General features: G+C 35.7%; 1 protein-coding gene across 3 annotated transcripts; it reads left to right on the top strand.

Moving 5' to 3' along the window:
- Positions 1-4,100: 4,100 nt before the first annotated feature.
- Positions 4,101-9,372, top strand: PMEAMT (S-adenosyl-L-methionine-dependent methyltransferases superfamily protein). Of its 3 annotated transcripts, none has more exons than XM_086638731.1 (12): positions 4,101-4,507; positions 4,595-4,713; positions 6,012-6,149; positions 6,261-6,398; positions 6,593-6,736; positions 7,203-7,313; positions 7,429-7,570; positions 7,762-8,042; positions 8,202-8,363; positions 8,450-8,503; positions 8,616-8,690; positions 9,114-9,372. In XM_086638731.1, exons 1-12 carry the CDS (start codon positions 4,495-4,497, stop codon positions 9,210-9,212), a joined length of 1,476 nt encoding a protein of 491 aa, XP_086494857.1. In that variant the 5' UTR covers positions 4,101-4,494; the 3' UTR covers positions 9,213-9,372. The 3 variants fall into 3 exon arrangements, with proteins under 3 accessions (XP_086494857.1, XP_086494875.1, XP_086494865.1); XM_086638749.1 differs by having other exon boundaries at positions 4,137-4,507; positions 4,595-4,993; positions 5,041-6,149; XM_086638739.1 differs by having other exon boundaries at positions 4,155-4,507; positions 4,601-4,713.
- The last annotated feature ends 14,910 nt before the right edge of the window (positions 9,373-24,282 follow it).

Raw genomic sequence — 24,282 nt, 5'->3', positions numbered from 1 at the left:
TGCAAAATATGCCCAATGGGCAAAAAACAAAGTGAATTATTGATGAAATTAGGGCATGAAGTTCAATGAGGTACGAGGCTACTCGAAGCCAGCTAATAATACCTCCATTGATATTTATCTATTTTTCTTATAATTGTTCCTTGGGGAATTGCACTAAGGAAAATCATAAATGACCGCTCTAGATATTTTCTCATGAAGAGAACAACTAGTTTTCAGTTCAACAAAAAAAAAAGAACTAGTTTTCCCCATCTTCAACATATTATAAAATATATAACTGTATTTTGATTACATGTCGTCCATGGCATTAGCAAACACAACCATTTAACCGAGTTCTGAGGCAATTTCTGTTCAAATAAAATTATATACTGTACATTATTTAAAAAAACGGAGTAGTTCATACATTGTCATTAACTAGTGGACCAGTGTCAAAGTCTCTATTAACTCTTACCTTTTTTTTTTGGTTGCGAGCTAGAACTCTTACCTACTCTCTGACATAAATGATTTTATACTAAACTAAAATTTGTATAAAAACTAAATGCAATACGTGTTCATGAAATATAGTATCGAAATGTGTGACTGCATTGGATCACGAATAATGTAAAGGTGTCACCTAGCCCCTAGAACAACATTTTTTTCTTTTCTAAGATTCAAATCAGATTTTAAAACATCTCACGCTCACCATATAGAGAGAGAATAAAGAGTTAAAATAAAAAAATTCTGTTGAAAAAGTTAAAACAAGATTCTCTCTTGTATCCACCACCATTAGTGGCCACAGTACACAATTGGTAATAAAATTTATACTCAATTTTTCTATTGATTTATACTCAATTTTTCTGTTGATAGTGGTCGGCCCCAACATAATTTTCGGTCACTATATTTTTCTATTGATTTTCCACCCACAATTTTATAAATGATTACAATTTGCAACTGCATAGAAAGAAATATGCAATCTATGCCAAGTGCAATTGTGCGAATGACAGAGTAAAATGTATTTAGTTTTGATCGGATCAATGTGGATTTGACAATTTGATAACACATAGGATTAGCAATGTTAATGGATCTTTGGAGCTACGCACACTATCAGAAATGAAATAAAATGAAACCTTACCTTCTTTTTCAATTTAACTTCTTTAGGTGGCAGTCTGTGTCAGGTCTGTCTTTATTGCTGAAAACGGAGGTTCAATTTTTGTAGTAATAGAAACTAGTGCTTTATATATTTCTCTGAGAAGTACTAATGTGTATGTGAGGATGCATAATTGAATTTATTTGGTTGCTGTGAAAAAATATTCACCTCAACATGAAATTTGTAGTGAAATGAGTGTTCTTGTCACTCTCTAATTCAATCTCAATAATTCTCATTGCTTAAACTTTTCATTGATGAGGAACATTTCCATAATTAGTCATTTGGTCCAACTTCTCAAGAAAGCAAAGGGTATTGGCTCAAAACCTATTCTAATTTTATAGTGTTTTTCTTTTTTCATATAGCTATTAGCATAGACAAAGAGCCAATTACTCATGTTGGGAGTTTGTTTTTGAGTGTTAGAAATATTTACTTAACATAATATAGTGAATGGTAAAGAAGAAAGTTGGACCCATCACAAATAAATTGTATGATGAATCCAACTTAATGTTTGATCTTTGATTTCTTTCTTTGTTTAACTATTATTTAATATAAAAATCTTAACCTAATTTGTACATTATTTAAATTAAATATTCTGTTTAGTTTGAATGCTTTTAGTAAATTATTCAATTATATTTACAAGTAGATCTTTACAATGAATATTTTTATTTAGAAAGGAAAGAAAGATGATGTTTGTTGTTCTCACAGGAGTAATATATGGGTTAATTCTATTTGGTCCAAATTGTGACAAAGTCATCAATCTTTTCCACTTCTACAATTTATCAACTTCAAATTTTGACCCTCCTTAACAAAAAAAAAAAAAAAAACTTCAAATTTTGACCCCTAACATATTGGGGTTCTGTTAAGATGCTTTTATTTTATTTTTCGAGTTTCACCTCTTTTTATATTTTTTTCCTCTAAATGGGCTGGATAGAAAATAAAGCGAGAAAAAGAGAATTAGATCTCTTCGACCAAAACAAAAGAGATGAAGATATGAGTTAGTCTTCTCGATACCCCCTTTGTCTTTTTCTTTCAATTTTTCTTACTCGTAGTTCCCTTTTTGGCTTTTCTAGAAATTAGAGAGAGACATGCGAGACATGTCGGCAGAGCAATTAACCATGTCTACGACAAATCATCTCTTTTTAGAGAGGAGAGGCAGAGTGAGCAAAAATGGAGGCAAATGGAGATAACGGAAAAGGAAGATCAACACTTGAAGGAAAAACTGTAACTTAATAGAAGAAGTGGTCGGATGACGCTACTCATTCATACATTTACTTTATTTATGCCCTTAACATATTCGTACCTTTATTTTATTTATATCTTTAACACAAGTCATTAAATGATAGATTTTCTTTTCACACTTGAATCGAATTTGAGACCTCTAAAATTTTATAATAGGTGCACAACTAACTGACCAATCAATTGTTGGCATGCCAGCAATAAAATTGCTACTTGGGTTAAAACCGCGAGGTTGTGATTTTGCTTAGTTTCATTTACTAGGAGAAACGACGCCACAACTCTATTAAAACTGACTACTAGAGATCTAATGTTATATTACACGGAATCAGTTGATAAAGGATGAGTTTTAGTTTGACTTCTAATTTGTGACCAACTAAAAAAATTTAACCCTGTATATGCCAAGCATTTTGAAATGGCCCTTAAAACATACTTTGCTGAATCAACTTCAAAAGTCAATTTTATTTTAGTAGTTACTTTCATAAGTATTTCTGTCATGTTTCTTTCTTCTTCGATGGTCGTCTAACCATCGGTGAGCGACCTTCAAGAACAATTTTTTTCTCATCTATATTCTTCTTATTCCTTCCACCACCATGCCCACTACTTTGCTTTACTTTTCTTCGTCTATATTGCTATAAAATCCCATTGGAGTTTAATCTTTTTCATGAACCCTGTTGGAGATACATATCGTGAAATCATATTGGAGTTAGTGAAGACGATCAAGAAAAACACATCGGGCCATAAATCATGAAACCGGTTGGGATTTCATGAAAATGATCAAGAAATCACATTGGGTTTTATCTCTCTTCTTCGTGAAGATGAGGAAATTCCAATGGGGAAGAGTAAAGAGGGAGGGAAATAGGAAAGAGAACAATAGAGAGAGTTTTAGGTAATGGTGGAAGGAGTGAGGAAGAAGAAAAGATAAATTTTTTTTTGTTGAAAATCGCCGACAAATGACCGACGATTATCTACTAGCGACCAATTTTCGTCCAGGAATAAAGAAGAAAAGGACATGAAAGAACTACTTATGCACAGAAAAGTGAAAAACGGAAAGAGAATAACAAAAATATGGGTCTTGCAGTCTTAATTTGGGGGGGGGGGGGGGGATGGTATTTTGGAATGTTGGACAAATATGGAGATCAAATTTATAAGATGGCCACAAATTGGGGTCAGATTGGAATTAACCCAATTAAAAAAGGCCAGCGCTTTGGGGAAAGCAAAATAGTTTCCGGGGTGTGAAGACTTGGTCAAAAATTGGTCAATTTTGTTTGACAATTTTATTTAGGGAGAAAGCAAAATAGCTTCTCCACCTCAGCTCTCTCTCTCCACCTCATCTTCTTTCTCCCCACCACTCTCTCTTCTCCCCACCACTTTTTTTTTTTTTTTTTTTTTTTATGGTCGCTGGCCGGAAAATTTTCTGGCCGGCGACCTTGTCGGAGAAGAGAGAGAGGTGAGGTGAGGTGGAGTGTTTTTTTTATTTCTCAAAATTTAGAGAGATGCTAGAATCACAAAATATTTTGACAAAAAAAAGTTCCCAGCTGATGTGGCGGTTGTGATTTTCATCTCTCAACGGCCTAGATTTGGTCAAAGTTTGAAACCACACCCGCCACATCAGCTGGGAACCTTTTTTTTGTCAAAATCTTTTGTAACTTTATCATTTCCCTAAAATTTATTTTCCCGAAAAAATTTCTAAATTCTACATATTTCTTTTAAAATTTCACACCCCACATACTATTTAGCTTTAGCGCTGACCTTAAAAAAAATGTAGCCAAGGTGGCATAAAATGAATTAATCAACAGAAATCACGAGCTTTTCGCCGCTATATAAAGAGATTCAGAATCCTCTCATCTCTCCATGTCCAAATCCAAATCCCATTCTTAGAGAGAGAAACAGAGTGAGTGAGAAGTCTAGAGAGAGAGAGAGAGAGAGTGAGGTGGTTTAATAGGTGATGCAACAGAGAGGTCGAGCTTGTAACCGAAGATCAAGGAGCTTTTCAAGATCTCGAATTGCAGTTGAGGGTTCTTAGTTCATCAAATTATAAACCCAAATTTTTTCTCTTTCTTTTTTCCTCTTTTATCTATCTATCTATTTTCTTCCTACATTTCCTTTTTCATTAAACCTAAATCTCTCAAATCACCATGGCTACTCAAGGTATTGATCCTCTTCTTGATTTATTCAACCTCATTTTCAATTTCTTTTATTTTATTTTTAACGTTTTAGTTACATTGTCTGAATCAGTGGCAGATGAACGAGAAATCCAAAAGAGTTACTGGATCGAACATTCAGTTGATTTAACTGTTGAAGCTATGATGCTTGATTCTAAAGCTTCTGATCTTGACAAAGAAGAGAGACCTGAAGTAATCTCTCTCTCTCTCTATCTACCAGTTAATGTGATTGTTTCTATGCAGATTAATATTTTTATTTTGATTATATATTTTATTGAACAATTAATGGTGATCTAGTAACCAAGAATTGTACCGCATAGAAAAAGAGATAAATGTTATAATGGGACAAATAAAACCACAAAATAATCAGTAGACATAAAATATTATATTATGTTTCGTCGTAAAACCTACTCAGTGGTGGCATGGTTGAGAATTTGGAGCCCTGATACTAAATGAAATATGGAAATGCTAGGTTCACAAAATTTTTTGACGAATTTTATGCCGGGATGATGTGGCAAGCTCCCTTTGAAAGTTAGATCGAATCTTGACGGTTAAAGCGTAATTCTTTTGTAATGCATTTAGCAAAAGCCCAAAATGAGCAAAGTTATAAATTTGTTTTTTTTTCTTCTCTCAAATGAATCTAAGCAAGAACCATACACATTAAACTACACTCATTTCATGAAAAAAAAATATTAATAAGTATTGAACTTCATAAGTAGTCTTTAAAGCATACAAACTAACCTAAAACTAACTGATTATCCATAACTAATACTAGTAATTGTTGTTTTACTACATAGTTTGAGATGATAATGAAATGAGAAGATACACAAAGACTTGACAAGGACGAGTAGTGAACTGGTGGCCTCATGCTTGTTGTATAAGATGTTTAAGAACTAAGCTATATTTGTTTTTATTAAAGCATTTTAGACTGTCAAATTATTATTTTTAACTTGGTATTTAGGGGCTCTCGCTCTTTGAGAAAATCTTGTGGTTTGAGGGGGCCTGGTGCGACTGCGCCAATTGCACCCTCTAAAACACGCGCCTGAACCTACCCCACGAAAATTTGTGCTCCTTGAATTCTCTGATATCAGTTTTAGTCCGTTGGCTAAGATCTGATGCTTGCCTGATTTCGATAATCAGTATCTGTTATTGATACTGTATAAATATGTGGTGTTTGTCAACCTTGAATCCAAGCATTATAGTTGTAAATAATGGGCTTCTAACCCAAATCTCCGCTTGTTTAACTAAACAACTGAACATTCTGAGCAAACAGGCACTTTTTTCTGGTTATAGAACACATAGTTTTTCTTTGAATTGTTCAGCGTATCTTGAACCCTTGACCTCTAGAATGGAAGACTATACCTCTTACCACTCCAACCAAGGGTTGTTGACATAGAACACACAGTTATTGTTTAGTTTCTGTACTCAATTGATTTGTCCACTCCAAGTTCTTAAAACTGATCTTTACTGAACTATTATGAATATGGCAGGTGCTCTCGTTACTCCCCTCTTTAAAAGGGAAATCTGTTTTGGAGCTAGGAGCAGGTATTGGTCGGTTTACTGGTGAGTTAGCTAAGGAGGCTGGACAAGTTATAGCAATGGACTTCATTGAGAGTGTTATTAAGAAGGTAACTTGGTACTCTATTCTTGGTCAATGCTTGAAGAGTAAACCACTATTTATTAAAATTGTTAGTGAAAGCCTAAATGACTTCATTGTCGTTATCTCTTGAAACTTGCAGAATGAAGACGTCAATGGACATTTTAAGAATGTCAAGTTCATGTGTGCTGATGTAACATCTCCAGAGTTACAGATAACGCCTGGATCTGTGGACTTGATTTTCTCTAACTGGCTTCTAATGTATCTTTCCGATCACGAGGTAATATACCTTGGGTTTTATTTCTCAATCCCCTTTGACCAAATCTATGAATAGCGAGTGATTCAGGATACTAAATTTAGGTTTTGCTGCGCTTTGCCTCGCGGTTTGGGTTTTGTCTTGTGGATATAGACTGCATAATCTTAACTCTGTTCTAATCCTGTAAGGTTTATTTTATTATATTTCGTGATTTGCAGGTCGAGAAGCTAGCTGAAAGGATGTGCAAATGGTTGAAGGTTGGCGGGTTTATTTTCTTCAGGGAATCCTGCTTTCATCAATCTGGAGACTGTAAGAGAAGAAACAACCCAACCCACTACCGGGAACCAAGATTTTACACAAAGGTTTGCTTTTGATTTAGTTTAATTTTGGCTTGTAGTACTAGTAAGCATACTTATAATCTCTTTGATAGAATTACGATTCCCGTATTTCGTTCATGGTTTTGTCATTCATTTTCTTTATAGTCAACAGTGGTCGAGTCGTTTTTCAATATTAGAGGGTTAACAAACCATTATGATGTTGGCTCTAAAATCATTTTATCACATCTGACCAAGTACTTGAATAATATACGGATTCCTTCCTCACAACCTTGTCCTGTGCCACCTTTACTACCTTCACATTGGAGTTATTGGGCTACCTTAATGTTATTTTGATGCAAAAACTTACTCTCTGGTAGTACAAGCCTCATCTTCATCAACTCATGTTACTCTATGTTCCCTTATTACCTTACACAGGAGACGCATCTTGTTTCACCTACAAGGACTAATTTGTTCTTTATAATCTCTCATTCTGATGCTAGTTTTGTTACAGGTATTTAAGGATTGCCAGATGCACGATGGGTCTGGAGATCCGTTTGAACTTTCACTTTTGAGCTGCAAATGCATTGGCGCTTATGTCAGGAACAAGAAGAATCAAAACCAGGCACGCTATTTCTCAATCCACTTACCGTTTTCTCTTGCCTAGAACAAGACTGATGAGAATACTGAATATGATCAACTAAAAAGTGTTCTAAAAAATCTCATGTAAATTTATGCAGATTTGTTGGCTATTCCAAAAGGTCAGCTCAGATAATGATAGGGATTTCCAACGTTTCTTGGATAACGTACAGTATAAATGCAATGGTATACTGCGTTATGAACGTGTATTTGGAGAAGGTTTTGTGAGCACAGGAGGGATTGGTATGTTCATAAGTTCATTCTACTTAAAATTTCTACATTTGCGGCTTAATTTTGCGTAACTACTTACTACCGTGCATACTCTATCACTATCTGTATGGTTGTTCTGTGAGAATGTCGGAGTAAAGTGATCTTTAAATTGTCTATTTTGATAATATTTCGATCTCACTGAACTGATCATTGTGTTTGAGCAGAGACTACCAAAGAATTTGTAGAAAAGCTAGAACTCAAGCCTGGCCAGAAGGTCCTGGATGTAGGTTGTGGAATCGGAGGAGGTGACTTTTACATGGCTGAAACCTTTGATGCTGAAGTCATTGGAATTGATCTTTCAGTCAATATGATTTCTTTTGCCTTGGAACGTGCCATTGGACGTAACTGCGCAGTTGAATTTGAGGTTGCTGACTGTACCACAAAAACATATCCTGATGAATCTTTTGACGTTATCTATAGCCGTGACACTATTCTGCACATTCAGGTAATTTCTTACGAGATTCAAGTTTTAGGTATGTTAAGAAAAGTCTTTCTCATCACTTTCTGTTCACAGAAGTAAAACATAAGCAATGCAAGTTTTTCTCTAAGAATTTTCTTACTAGATTCGACTTTAACTTGGAATTCCTTTATATTGTTTGTTCAGGACAAACCTGCATTATTTAGGACTTTCTACAAGTGGTTGAAACCGGGAGGAAAAGTTCTTATCAGCGATTACTGCAGAAGTGCTGGACCTCCATCAGTCGAATTTCAGGAGTATATTAAGCAGAGGGGATATGATTTGCATGACGTGCAGGAGTATGGCCAGGTAAATTCAAATTCGAAGTTCACCATTTAAGCTTCAGTTTCTATTTCTCCAGTTTGATTGTTTGGTTTGCTTTGAATTACTTACAGATGCTTAAAGATGCTGGTTTTAATGATGTTATTGCTGAGGATCGAACTGATCAGGTTTCGAAATAATCAAACTAGCAATCTTTCTCTGTTTTTGGTTCTCTTTGGTCATGTTTCTTCCTCCAGAAAGCTGACAGTGACATATTTGCTTTTTGATTGTGTTTGTTAGTTCATTAAAGTTCTGCAGAGAGAATTGAATGCCACAGAGAAAGATAAAGAAGACTTCATAGCCAACTTTTCCGAGGTACTCACTTCTTAGGGATCTTTCTTTCCAATGTCTGAATTTGATTCATTCAGTTCTGCTCGTTTGAGTCTGATTCATCTAGCCATACTCATCTATATCCGACTTATTCAATCATAAATCAAAATTTACATTAAGGTGGTGTTTGTTTTTCTTAACTGTCTTAATCTGACTCGACTGAGTCTGAACCCGACTCAAGTCAATTCAGGCTTTTGAGTATCTAAAATTGAGAAAAAAAACACCACCGAAATCAGATATCTATTCCCCATCATGGACTTTTAAAACTAAATTTGACTGCAATAGACCCAGAATATCTGTGACTCGGGCGTTTTCACGAGTCAGATTTACCAAGTCTGAAAATTCGCCTTCTTACCAATATATATATTCATTCGATTATTTGTTTATTGGTTATTGTATGATTCTCAGGAAGACTACAATGACATAGTTGGTGGGTGGAAGGCAAAACTGGTTAGAACTGCATCAGGTGAACAGAGGTGGGGACTCTTCATTGCCAAGAAGAAATAGTGATTTCTCCACAAATCTACTACTTTGAACCTTAAATAATCTAGTTAATTATCAATTATTGTCGGTCTAGCTCTATTGATCCTGAACTTTGTTTGTTTTAATTAAATGAAATCATGGATTATCCATGAATTGTGTGGTAATGATATTGTTATTTTCCTAAGTTGAACCCTTGTTGTTTTCTTTACAAATAATCGGATCACGGGTAACTTAAACTGGTACGAGTACTTATGTGTGGTCTTCATTATCTGAACACCCAAAAACTATGAAAACCTGTAGCTAATCTGTCTGGAGTACATACCTCTCGCATGAGAAGTTCTGCCCGAAACTCGTGTCCTGTCTTCTAAACAAACTTTTTATGTGAGATGTTTGTATGTACAATCGTGCCCGCCCATAGACTTTATATGTACCTAGCATTGTTACAAGAAATATGAGGTATATTTACGAATTAATCGGAATAGCGCCAAAAAGTGAGAACTAAGCCAATGGCAAAAGACTGGTAAATGGTGATGCATCGGAGAGAAAAAGGTGTGTCCATAAGAGCTTCTAATAGAGAGAGGGAAATTTTAAGGCGTGTGCCTATGGAGCATTAAATGGGAAAGCGAAATTTTTAGTGTGCCTATAAAAGGTACAAAGAAAGAGGGAAATCTACATTGCCCTTGTCTTGGTTATAACCAAGTTGTGCTATTCACACTATTTTCTTCCTCATGGTCGTTGGTCACGTTACCGACCACAGCCAAACTCACCGGATCACCGCATTATCAAATCAAAATTTAAGTTAACAAATTCAAATACACGTCGCTATTGGTGTTGAAGATTTAGTTATACTAAAATTTATTTACAGCTAACAACCAGTTGGTTGTGCATCTACCCCGAAAACCTGGAGGTCACATATTCGATTTACGGTAGAAGTGGAATCCATCATGGTCTTTAGGATCCAAGATGTCTTTAATGATTATAGTTATTGTCTTTATTCAATTTCCTTTTCTTTTGAGAAATCGACTACGATCTACGTTAATCGTTATAAGACATTGATACATCATGAAGATGTGATGAACACGATAACCGCCTAATTTAAACCATAATAAAAGAAGCCTAAAATCCGACAACATGAAAGATGTCTAAAGCTTGACAAATATTGTTCAATTTTAGTATAACTAAATTGTTGTAGAAAATTTAGTTATACTAAAATTCATTTACTGCCAACAATTGTTTGGTCAGTTGATTGTGCATCTACCTTGAAAATCTGGAGGTCACAGGTTCGATTTATGGTATAAGTGAAATCCATCATTTGTTGACTTGTGTTGAGGGTCTTTACATGACCTTTAGGATCAAAGATGTCTTTAATGGTGATAGTTTTTTTTTTTTTTTTTTGTTGAAATTAATGGTGATAGTTATCGTCTTTATTCAATTCATGTATTTATTCACGATGTACCTTACCCTATTGAATGTAACGACTTTAGGAGTCTATATATAAAAAAATTACATGTATTAAAATCATTTGAATGACTAATTAGTTAAGAGCAAATCCAACCTAGCCCGGTTAAAGCAAAAAATTCAAGATTTTGGCCTCAGCCGGGCCCTCCAACGTCAGTCAGTGACGACTTCAGTCGACCCTAACATTAGTGTCATATAGGCCCGAGTCGGACATCCAATTGCTTCGATTTGAATTATTCGGAGGATACCTTAGATATATCAAAAAGATGTACAATCAAACCTACTTCTCGATTCAATAGAAGCCCAAAGAAGTGAATATGGTACCCAAATAACGAGAGATATGTAAAAAGCAGGTCCGATTACGCCTATTCCTAATCCTAAATGGAATGTAACGACGTAGGGATCCATATGTCTTTGCTTCGGAACAAAAAAAATTCGAATTAGGCTCGGTCCACTGGAATGTGTATTAGCCATATAGGAGGTCGATTGAAGTTTCCCCAACATGACCGTTAAGGACTCCCAACGGTCATGTTGGGCTTCATCTTGGTTGTTGGATTTGATCCAACAACCTGATCTTCCTATTTTTTTTTTTACAAAATATAAATTATCTTAACTTAAAAAAAAAATTAATACTCAATCATTAATAATAAAAATACATTAAAACAAACCAACTTTTGCATTAATAATTCAACGATCCAAAATACATTACTAATGATCCAACGATCCAAAATACATTACTAACAATCCAACAACCAAAATCTATTCCTTGTCATCGTTAGATCTCGTAATCCAGAAGTGTTCAACAAGATTTGCTTTCAACCGAGTATGGATTTTCTGGTTTCTAACTCGATCAATACGTTCAAGCACTTCGTCCGGTAAATTTCCTCCACGATGTATCGGACCATTTCACATCCCTCAACATTGGATGGGTAGAAAGGAGAGAAATCCAAATTTTCGACTTCAAGAGAGACAGAGGTTGGAGATGAATTTTTGAAACTATACTGAAGCTGAAAATTTTGGGTGAAAAAAATAGTTTTTTTCGACCTAACACAGTCTGAAGTTGAAGATGCTCTCAGGCTGCAATATCCTAGCAATTGTCAATCTCAACCCAAATTAATCCAGTCGTTTTGGACTTTTTGTGCAATCAACTAATAAAGTATGAGGTAATATCCTAAACAATCCTTTAACCAACAAAACGCCGGCCACTACTAAAGTGATGAGAGATCGTGGGAAACAACACTGTTTTGAGAGGGACATTTGTTTCTTCTTTTAAACCAATAATGATTGGAGTTGAGGCAATAGTGACCTCCTGGCCCCATGGGGAAGCTATCAAGGACAAAATGGAGCTCTCACCTGCCAATTTTATGGATTAGATTCGCATAACGTGTCCCACTTTCATGGCATTGTTGCATGTGATTGTTACATTTTTTTGGCTACCAATGATCAATACAAAAATAAAAAAAAGGAAATAATCCAACTTCACCCCTCCTTTACATAAATTGACTTTAATGATGAGTATAACAAAAATCACAGTTACTTCCTTTAAGACATAGAAGTTAGAAGTAAAAGTAGGGTAAAAAACTTGTTTGTCCGAGTGGTTAAAGTGTTGACATATACTCCAAAAGTCTTTGGAGGTCCCATAATTGTGACTCCTATATTAATGTGTTCAACTTTATAATTTGGTATTCCGAACTACGGTTTTTTTAAGTTAAACCAGAAATTATACGAAATCAATCTAGAACATTACATGATTTTGAGATTACATTCACATGTAGGAAATCAATCTAGAAATTACTTTCATATGTAAATCAATCCAGAACATTACATGATTTTGTTAGTGAAGTTTCACAAGTGATATTTTCTTTTTCTATTCACATTTCTTTTTAAAATGTTTTCTTCTCTACACGTTCTCTTTCTTATTTGCCAAAATGTGTAGTCGACAAGGATAAATTATTCATTGTCAACAACCTTCAATTTTTTGTTCATTTTTTTTCTTTTTCTCACCACCGCCATCATCGTCATCATTCTCTCTCTTCGTCTTTCTCCTTTTATGAAGCTCCGATGATGGTACTTGTGGTGGGAGGAACATGAAGAAGGAGACTGGAAGACTAAAATTTGGTAAGGCTCATCCAACAATTGTAGTCCGTTCCGACAACATTTTTTGGCAATAAGAAAGAGAAAGACAGAGAAGAAACCTTTTGAAAACTGAAAGGAATTTTTTATTTACTGTTTTCGAGGTCATACAAAAAGTTACACAAATACAGAGGCCAAATCTTTCAGTTGATCACATATTAGAGACCAAAATTGAAAACGGAAGAGGTGTTTGTGAAAAGGTTAAACCTTTGAACGATAAACACACTCGAATATAACCGAGTGGAGGTGAAGAAGATGATCGTCTCGTTGATAACCGAGAGAGATGGAGAAGGGATGATGGTCTCGGGTATAACCGAGATGATATGTGACGACTCTCGGGTGAAGCCGAGTGTGATAGTATGGATACCCGGGTATAACCGAGAGAGAGAAGAATGGAGCTCTCGGTTGTAACCGAGGATGATTGATGATGATTAGTGAACAGTTGATCGTGAGAGAGGGAGAGAGAGAGCTAGGTAAATACCTTGTTTATTAATACTACAACTTGATTGATTACATTGTCTATGGAGATACATATTTATAGGTTTATAACTTAGGATCCGATTTAGAACTTAGAAGGAATATCCAAGTACAACGAGAAAAATCGTCAACAAGGGTCAAAAAATAACGACACCCGGAGGTGGAGGGAACCGGAAAAGGACCCCATATATCGGCATGAACTAACTCAAATATATGAGTGGAAGAAGTAGTGCTAGTAGGAAAAGGCAATCGACATTGCTTAGAAAGCGGGCATATATCGCACGACACTTTTTTCGATAAGAATTTAAAATTCATACATGGAAGTCTAGAATTAAAAAACTGAAAACGAGAAAAAGATGGATGGCCTAAACGGCAATGCCATAAAGAAAAAGACTCATGACTAGATGTATCTCGAACTAAATTGGAAACGGAAAGAATTTGACGCTCCGTGCGAAGGAAGTAAAGGTCGTCATGAAGACTACCATGCCCAATCTCCATCTTCGTTGTTCGGTCCCGAAAAAGACATAAGTCATTGTCAAATAAGACGGTACAACGAAGAGATTTAGAAATTTGAGATATAGATATGAGATTAAATTGAAAAGATGGAATATGAAGCACATCTTGTAAATAAAATCTATTGGAAAAATAGACCGAACCAATATGGAGAACCTTAACTCTTGATCCATCGGGTAATCTAACAAATAAATCCGGAGGAGCAAGAGAATAGGAAGAAAACCGTGATAAAACGGAACATATGTGTTTAGCGGCACCGGAATCAATAACCCAAGGAGGGTGAAAAGAAGAATAGTACTTACTTGTAAGATTGACGTGGGGGTCTTTAGTGGTATCGTGAACTTGAGAAGTTTCGGAAGCTTCGGGAGTAGTCATGATCAAAAAAAAAAAATAATGGCTCTGATACCATGTTAAGTTTGTGGCCATCCAACTCAAAACCAATTGGCAATGAGTGGAGAGGACCTATACTTTATATTCTTGGTTGCTAGTTACCCATTCTCCCATGTGGAACTATTCTCACACGGCCCCTCACGTGTGGCGTTCTTTGAGTCTAACACGTGTGTTTTTTTTTCTTTACGGGTGACGTAGAGCACGTGTGGCTTTTAAGCCTATCACGTGTGGGCCTAGCTTTGATACCATGTGAAAAGGTTAAACCTTTGAACGATAAACACACTCGAATATAACCGAGTGGAGGTGAAGAAGATGATCGTCTCGTTGATAACCGAGAGAGATGGAGAAGGGATGATGGTCTCGGGTATAACCGAGATGATATGTGACGACTCTCGGGTGAAGCCGAGTGTGATAGTATGGATACCCGGGTATAACCGAGAGAGAGAAGAATGGAGCTCTCGGTTGTAACCGAGGATGATTGATGATGATTAGTGAAAAGTTGATCGTGAGAGAGGGAGAGAGAGAGCTAGGTAAATACCTTGTTTATTAATACTACAACTTGATTGATTACATTGTCTATGGAGATACATATTTATAGGTTTATAACTTAGGAGTCTTATAAAAACTAAAAACTAAAACTCTATCTTTATCTAATGTAATCCTAATAGAATTAGGATTATCTAATGTAATCCTAATAGAATTAGGATTAATGAAGACCAACCCACTCGGTTGTGACCGAGTGGAATTGACTCTCTAACAGTGTTTTTGGAGAAAGAAGAAAAGATAAGGGCGATTGACGATCCTCTGCCATTTCTATCCCCACATAATCTGAAAACTACATGACTTTCCCTCAAAATAGTAGAACTTTTTTGTGGCCCAGTTGATTTCTATCTTCTAGGTCTCGAGTTCAAATATACTACTATATTACCTTCAGAAAAACAAAAAAAGAATACTCGAAGTGTAGGTCTTAGAATAATCAATGGTTTCTCGCTACTTGACGGACATGTGACTATTTTAGATGGAAGTAGAACCGGAACAAGTAGAAGTCGAAACCAACAATATCAATAGCTTTTGGTTTTGAATACTGAGATACCTTATTAGATAAATAAAAAGTCTGTCAATTGTAACTAAAACATGGAAGGAACAACCAGGAAAGATCAATAATGGAGGCTGTTAATGGTGTTTGTTTCGAGCGTGAAATAAAACGTGGAGGCCGTTAATGGCGTTTGTTTCCAGTGTGAAATAAAACAAAGAAATAAAAGCAGAGAGAAGTATAGTAGGGACAGAGGAAAAAGTGGGTTGATCACTTGTCTGATTCTAATTAGGATTTATCGATTAAAGCCTCAAGAATTAGGAGTAAAAGTTACAACATGTACATTCGTAAAGTGATCACTATGAAAATAGAACTTGTACATCTAAACAATTGAGGATCAAAAAGATGTTTTATTAGTATAATTTGCCAACAACTCCTAGCTCACTTAGTAGTTCATCTATTTTAAAATTCTGAAAGTTCCATTTTCAATTTAGAGCGGAGGTAGAATCTATGATTACTCGATTAAACTTGATTATTAAGGATATAAATAGTAGCTTAGAGGGTAGTTTGTTGTATAGTCTTTAGGGGGTACAATTAAAATAGTAAAATAGTTAATGAAAGTTACGAACATAGTCTATCTTTTGATGTATCAAAAAGCAATGAGTGTGTCGCTTTATTGTTAATATAAGATATGATTTTAATAACTATATTTTACATAATTAGAAACACTAAAATGAAAACGTAATTCTGATCTTTGCTTGTAAATAAATGGGTCTTACATTTTCTTGTGGCCAGCAGCTAGTGGTGGTGCTCATGTGTACAGATCGACACCCCATAGTTAGTTCAATATCTCACACTATTTGGCTCTTCCACAACCATATAAAATGGCTTACATTTTCTTAGATGAAGTACATGCAATTAAGAATTGTACTCAATTTGCAAACTATAGGTTACTAGAGTAAACACTTTTTCTCAGTCGAAACCAGTAACTCTTGCTTAGGGCCCTAACCGACCTGTGAAATGACTCTACCATGTCAGGAGATACTCGGACCATAAGTAAGTGGACAATATTTGTTGATGAGTTTGATTAGATAGATATAATCATCTTTTACTTGATCTAAAAACTTCTCTGATAAAGTCAATTGTGTCGATTACGACCACCATTTACAAATGTAGTATGCTGACAAAATACTTCAAGTATTCCTTCTGAGATTCTTGAGAAGTAGTTTTTAATATGCAAAATCTCTTAAATATTTGGACGATCATACTTTTTCATGCACTCTAAACTCTTGGTTAACATATTACTCTTTCCTATAACAAAAACAGTTATAGTAAGCTTTTTAGGTTTTTCAAAAGACTGAGCTATTTTAAGGGTAGTAGTTAGGTTACCTCTTAATTCAGTTAACATTAATTCTAAGATGAAGGAAATTCAGGGTTAAATGGCAGGCATGTGATTATGTGAAATAAACATGTTTCAGTTGACAAAACCACCACTAGATCTGAAAGGTCATTAAAAAGGGAATAAAAAGATATCCGTGACCGACACCCCCATAAGTTTTCATATATTCTGAAAGCAAACTAATCATTCTTGGTGACCAACCCCATGGCACATCCGTAAAGTCCATAACTCTCCCTTTATTTAACTTGAAAGCATTTCAACCAACATTCAAAGTGCAATTACCAACAACTTAGGGCAACTATAAGAACATGTCTCACCCATACCACACCTGCACTTCAATGGCGTAATACCTAGTGCCATTACTCCATCCAAATTGTCTCTCTCTCTCTCTCTCTCTTCAAGGGTCCACGAAACTTGAAGTTCCTCAAGAGCCAAGGTTGTTTTAGCATCATAAATTTCTTTTGTCTTTTGGGTTAGCAAATTCTCAACTTCTACATAACAAGGAGATGAGGGAGATTAGGGGTGGGATTCGGGACGGGCGGGCCGGGTACGGGCATAACAAGAGTCGATTCGGGCGGGTTTGGGCAACGTAAGTTGATGACCACTTAATTTTTCGGGCGGGTCGGTCGGGCAAAATCTCTTTCTTAGTCCGTCATTGCCCGCCCGTGCCTGCTTAATTAAGCGGGCACATCGGGCAACGGGCGGCTTAATTCGGGTAGCCCGATGAGCCATTAAAAATAAAATTCATTATTGTCTCAAATTAGAAGCCTTCCATGAAAGAGCCCAATTCTAGGAGTGAACCAACCCAAGGTTACAAGCCTATAACAAGTTATGATGCATTAAAGAGATGGAAAGTGGTTGAGGGTATTTATAGGAGTTCATTCTTCTTTAGTTCCCCACAAACTACAATGTGGGACAATATCTTTTCTTTATTGTATGAGTTTTCCTTCTTTTGTTTAGTCCCCCATGGAAGGGTAACAAAGTTGGAGAGGGGTTTGAGTGCTATATCTAAGCTTCCCATGAGTGTATCTTTATTCATTAGAGCTCCTAAGTAGTCTGGCTTTATTCAAGTTATAAACGGGCCGGGCGGGTAACCGGCGCAAGGTTTCCACCTATGCCCGCCTGTTGTTCTTAACACGGGAGGGCAAAGCTCGATATCGGGGAATGGGCTCCGATGTACATAGTGGGTATCGGGTACTCGCGGGCGGGTTCGAACCTGCAGGTTAAATTCCCACCCCTAAGGGAGATTGGTATCCAGTAAATAATAATATAATGTCCAAATCCTCTCAACTCATTGCTAATTGATTTTGAGATGTGCTGAGCTAAATATTAGTCAACTTTGACCAAGTCAACAAGACGACAGATTGATCGAGAGATACACGAGTCGACCCGAGCCCGGACATGGGAGATCGACACAAATTTCCTAAGCGCCTTGAGCTTTGCTCTGGCTTTGAGAGTTAACCAGTTCAGTCGTAGCAAGTGTTTTGTTATAGGTCTTAGAACGGTAAGGGAGGTCTGCGAAAGTCAGTTCGACACCTCGAGCCTAGTCTTGCCTCGAGCCACGGGAAGGTGGATTCGAGCCTAGATTTACCCTGACTTGATCTGAGGTCTGGAGTAGAGAGGTTAGACATATGAGCTCAGTTCCCCGAACTTCGAGAAAGGCCTGAACATGACTACGTGACATGGAAGGCAAAAACATGGCAACAACCCACTTTTTATGCACGATCTGGTAATGGCTAGAGGGTATATCAGTTTATAGAGATATGCACTCATGTGATATGATTATCCTAACGACCATTAACATGTGTTTCTCATCTAATCTGGTGTCTTGCCGCCGCATCATCTCAACCGGTCATCACGGCCAACCTACCGGACCTGATAAATATATCATGTTCATCTTATTAAGGATCGAAGTTTAATCTTCTAAAATAAGACTTTGAATTCATTTCTTATAACTGCAAAAACACCTAGTCACTTGAGCGTCGTAGTGAATTTTGAGTTTTTTGCAGGCTTTGTGTCATCAAATCATCCAAGAAAAATGCATTATTTGATCGTTGATCTTTCATCATCTGAGAGATATCTGAAGACCACTTTTTGACATTATCAAGATGGATGAGCACATATTTAACATGATATCAAAGCTAGGTCTACGCGTGATAGGTTTAAAAATTACACATATTCCAAGTCACCCGAAAAAAAAACATGTGTTCGACTCAAAGAACGTCACACGTGAGGAAACACATGACACTAGTGTTACATGGGAGAAGAGTAATCTCTCAAGTAATATATATATATATATATATATTATAATTTCTAAGGTCTACCAGGACCACCACCTCTTGATGTAGTAGTTGGACATACATTCTGTAATCCGGAGGTCCCAGTTTCGCTCCCATAGAAGTGGAATCTAGGATTTATTGAACTTGAGTATATATAAAACAAAGATAGATTAGTTGCAATTTAGGCCCCTTCGATTTGCTTTTGAGAGTTGATACATAGGGCCTTTGAGATATTTTAATCAGGTTCTCATAGCGCTTATTCAATTCATAAATCTAGATATATCTTTCTATTATCTCTTTTAGGTAATCTTTACTTATTACAAATCTATGTATACAAATGGAATAGGTTTTTGCCATGTCATAACTTGCATCTATAATCTCGGACGTTCAATTCTCATTTGTAAATCTTAACCATTCTTTCGAAAGAGTCTTTAAAAGAGATGAATTCCATGGTTTATTGAACCTGGCCCGGTCTTGTTAGACATTGAATTAGGCAGTTATCGTGTTTATCACATCTTTGATGTACCAATGCCGTTGTAATGACTATCCTAAATCGTAGTTAATTTCCAAAAAAGATAACTACCAATTCTTATAACTTCTCACATTATTTCTCTCTCTTTCTTCTTTCCTCTTTTCTCTATTCAAACAACCTAATATATCTCAATTATTATTTTTCTAGAAATTATAGCTTATTATTTTTAATATGTTTTTACTATTTTTTTTTGTTGAAATATATTTTTATTACTTGAATATCTAAAAATGATCAAGGTATTTGACGATAACGGCGTAACATGCATATAAAAAATTTTGTGCCCTACCGACTATACCCTAGTTATATTTAAGTTAGATGGACCACAAACCCAATAAATAGGTATTCCAAATAAATTTTTACTTTTTGAAAGTGATAATAGATAGGAGAGGATGGACTAAGGAATGAGTGATAGGGGACTAGAGGCCTGTCATATAGACTACCACATCAGACTTTTACAAACTATCACATCAGACTTTATATTACTATTAATTGGCTTCCATCAAAAGCTTTAGTCGCATTACTATTTTGTCCAAAGCAAGAAAGACAATTTTTTTTCCTTGAACAAGCTATTCATATATTAAATAACAAAATTATTATAATAAATATTAACTAACATACAAGGGACATTCCTCCACATTTTACTTGCTTCCTTCTTCCTCGCCCATTTGGTTAATTTATTGGTGCTGGAGTTGCATTCTCTCTTTGTGTACTTAAATTTCACTATTTCGAATTCTTTTCTACTTTCTCGAATTTTTCGGATATGAATCAGTGATTGCCAGTGGATCGAGTGATTTTTATTGTGAAGATGCTTGATGAGATTGATATTGTCGCTTTCTATAATTATATTCTTGTGGTTGTTCTCTTTTGCCCATTCAATTCCAAATAATATCGCCATAGCCTCTCCTTCTTCACTATTTCTGGTTCTGGTAAATTTTACTTGCGCTACTATAAATTTTGATTCTGCATTGTGAACAATTAAACTAATTCCAATATTGGATGTTAAATTAAGAAAAGATGCGTCAACATTAATCTTTATAAAATTTTGAGTCGGGGGTTGTCATTTCTGATTCGTTTTTTGTTTGACTTTCTCTTGTTTTTTCTTGATTTTTGGAAAGTTTTCAATCATTCTGATGATTTTATTGAGATCATTGATTTCGTGTTGGAAAGAGTGATCGCATCTCACTTTCCATATGATCCATAATATATTCGCAAAGTGAATATTCTCATTGGTATAGCACATATTACCATTCTCTTCCCATGAGAATATCCAATCTGAAATAGCTGTAATCTTTTCAGAGATGATATTGTAGTGGAACCATATTGTTTCTGCCAAAGCGCAGTGTAATAGAGCATGCTCAAAAGATTCTGTATACGTGCAATTAGGGCAAGAAGTGTTATTGTCAATGTATTTTCCTATTCGTTCTCTAACTGGAAGAGCTTGGGTATACAACAATTCAAAAAAGGAAAGATGAAAGCACAAAATTCATATCTCCTTCAATGCTATGTACGGACGAGGCAGTTAAAGGCCCACCTGGCCCGTTAAGTTTACAGGGTGGGAACTAAATCCACGAGTTCGATATGTGACCCGTCTAAACGTATCCAACAGAAAAGGACTAAATTAGTAATTTCACTGTGCAAAATTACTGTTTTACCCTTGTTTTTATTCGACCATCTATGGTCTTTGGGTGGTACTTTCTCATTTTCGAATGAACTAGAAAGTATAAACCCAGGATGTGTAACATTTATCTCAACAACAAAAAGAAAAAAGATGTGTAATATTCATCTAACCCGTTAGTAATTGGATTATAGTTTGATTGACACTCTAAAGTATGACCAGCTTTTCGCGTGACCTCTTAAGCCCCTCGTTTGTATTTTTCCATTGATTAATTACAAATCAAAATGAAATAACAATCTCTCTCTTCAACCTCATATTAGAGAGACTAAGAGAGCTAATAATTTTTCTTTTTGAAGAAAAGAGAGAAGGGGAGAATGTAACAAATCTGCCGCAATTCCTTATCAAATAGAGAAGACAAGAGATGGAAAAAAGATTTATTTATTAATCAACAAAGTTAAGAATAAACTACAGAACTTGATGCTCTTAATTTCCAACAACACCCATACTTATACTAGTTTTATTAGTGGCAAAACTTTCTCTTAAAATAGCTCAACTACTATGACTCATAACAGACTTCAAGACTACTTCAAATCCTTAATTAACGGTAGACTAAATCAACAAAGACTAAGTAGGTACGACTAAGTAAGTTACACTAAATTGCAACACTCCCCCTTAGTGGAAACTTACGATGACTAATACCAAGAGCTTTACGAAAAGTTTCAAACTTAACTCCTGGAAGAGCTTTCGTAAATATGTCAGCAACTTGATCATCTGTATCAATTTTCTGCAATACGATCTCTTGATTTAGCACATTTTCACGAACAAAGTGATGATGAGTCTCTATGTGTTTTGTGCGAGCATGAAATACTGGGTTTCCTGCTAATTTGATTGCACTTTCATTGTCACAACTGATAGGAACTTGATAATTAAAATTAACTCCAATTTCTTTAAGTAAATGCTTAAGCCAAATACATTCTTGTGTTGCCATGGTGGCTGCTACATATTCAACTTCAGTACTTGAGAGGGATACCGTTTGTTGCTTCTTACTACACCAGGAAACTACTGCAGAAACTGTATTAAAACACCACCTGTGGTTGAGCGTCGGTCTATAGCATCTCCAACCCAATCAGCATCCGTATAACCACATGACGAGGAACATACGTTTGAATTATAGAAAAGACCAAGCTGCAGAATGCTTTTCACATACCGAAGAATCATTTTTGCGGTTATTATACAACACCAAGTTTTTCCACGAATTGAGATACCCCACAGAATATGCTAAGTCGGGTCTCGTTGTTTGTATAAATGAATCTACATTGTCAGCCTAAATAGTTTCAATGGAAAAACATTGTTCCCATTCTGGTTCATCATCGAATTTTGGTTCATTAACTAAATTTACTTCCATATTGTCAAGTTGTGTCCGTCAATTTTTTTTATGTGGTCAGGTTTGCCCCATCTAGAACAAAATACTTTTACCCCACATTCAAGCTTAAAATGACCCATTTTTCCACATTTGTAACAAGTTCTACTGCTGCCATCCTCTTCACTTCTGATTAACTTTCCATCATTTGAACTGTTCTAAAAATTAATTTTTTTCCTTTGGTCTTTTGTGTAGAGAATATAATACATTTGAGGTTGAGGTTTGTTATTAGACATCTGCTTCATTAAAGCCTCTTGATTTGTGAGTAAATTTTTCAGCTCAATAATCGAGGGTTGGTTTACCCATCCTTGTACTGAGGAAATACATGGCATATACTCTTTTTGCAGACCATGAATCAGATAGCGACGCAAAAGTTCATCACTAATGGGTTCTTCTATATCGAATTCTGAGATTTCGTAACCCAGATTTATCAGTTTTAAAAAGTACTTAGAAAGATTATATTGAGTCATTCCAGCAAGTCCATTTTCCAGCCGCATCGTGTTCTTTTGAGTGAATAATCGTCCAAGTGTATCCCACATTTGTTTTGGGGAATCTTCATCACAGACATGTTCAATACATTCCTTACTAATCGACGTTCGCAAAGCAAATAAAGCTTTGCCGCACATAATCTTCTATTTTCGCCATATATCTGCATTTTGTGGAGTATCTTCTGAGATTATCGAATCAACACCAGATATAAGCTCCCACAAGTCTTGTTCTTGTAAATATGCTTCCATACACAACCTCAAATAGTTTTAGTTACTGCCAACAAGCTTGTCAAGTGCAGCTTGAGAGGAACCATTTCCTCCATTCATCTTGTGAATAACAATTCAACACCAAATAATATAGTCTAACTTCGCTTAGTAAAACAATCAAAGACCTTGCAAGCAACCTAGCTCTGATGCCATGTAACAAATCTGCAGCTATTTATTATCAAATAGAGAAGACAAGGGACGAAGAAAGATTTATTTATTAATCAACAAAGTAAAGAACAAACTACAAAACTTGATGCTCTTAATTTTCGTCGAGCACCCATACTTATACTAGTTTTATTAGTGGCAATTTTTTTCCTAAAATAACTCAACTACTATGACTCATAACAGACTTCAAGACTACTTCAAATCCTAAATTAGTGGTAGACTAAATCAACAAAGACTAATTATGTACCACTAAATAAGTTACACTAAATTGCAACAGAGAAGAGGGAGAGATTTAAGAGAAAATGAAGTATGTGCTTATAACTTCTAATTTTGAAATTCCTTCCTAAGAATCTCCTGTAGTAGAGAATCTCTTATGGAGAGAGACAGAGAAGATAAAAAAATTAAAAGAGATAAGTATAAGGGGCTACAACTTAAAAAAAAGTAAAGAACGAGAAAGAAAAAATATGTCTTTGGGCACCTCGAAACCAAAATCAATCAGCTCACCAGTACCATTGAAAAGGTTCAAGATCATGAGACCTATTTAAGGTTGTACACCCAGCTGGAAGAGGTCTATCTCCAGCAAGAGAGCCTCTGGAAAGAGAAATCTCGTGTTGCTAACATTCAACTAGGAGATCGCAATACCAAATATTTTCACTCCATGGCGATCAACAGGAACACGAAAAACCAAAGAACCTCCATTAAAAGAGAAGATGAGACATGATCCAATGACATTACTGAAATAGCCCAGATCTTTTCTTCCAATCTCATCAAAATTTCTTCCTCTCCAGGCACACACATAGATGAGGAACTCTTAGACTTGTTCCAACCTCAGATTACTAGTATCCGGAACTTTTCTCTTACGGCCATTCTGGTAGAAGAAGAAATAAAAAATGCGGTATACTCTCTGAAACCTGATGCAGCCCTG

Source organism: Eschscholzia californica, unplaced genomic scaffold (genome assembly GCF_041429995.1).
Source record: "Eschscholzia californica isolate CP2 unplaced genomic scaffold, dmEscCali1.0.p SCAF_1, whole genome shotgun sequence".
In the NCBI taxonomy this organism is placed as follows: domain Eukaryota; kingdom Viridiplantae; phylum Streptophyta; class Magnoliopsida; order Ranunculales; family Papaveraceae; genus Eschscholzia; species Eschscholzia californica.
The sequence above is the reverse complement of the archived record's forward strand: the minus strand, read 5'-3'. Positions and strand labels throughout refer to the sequence as shown.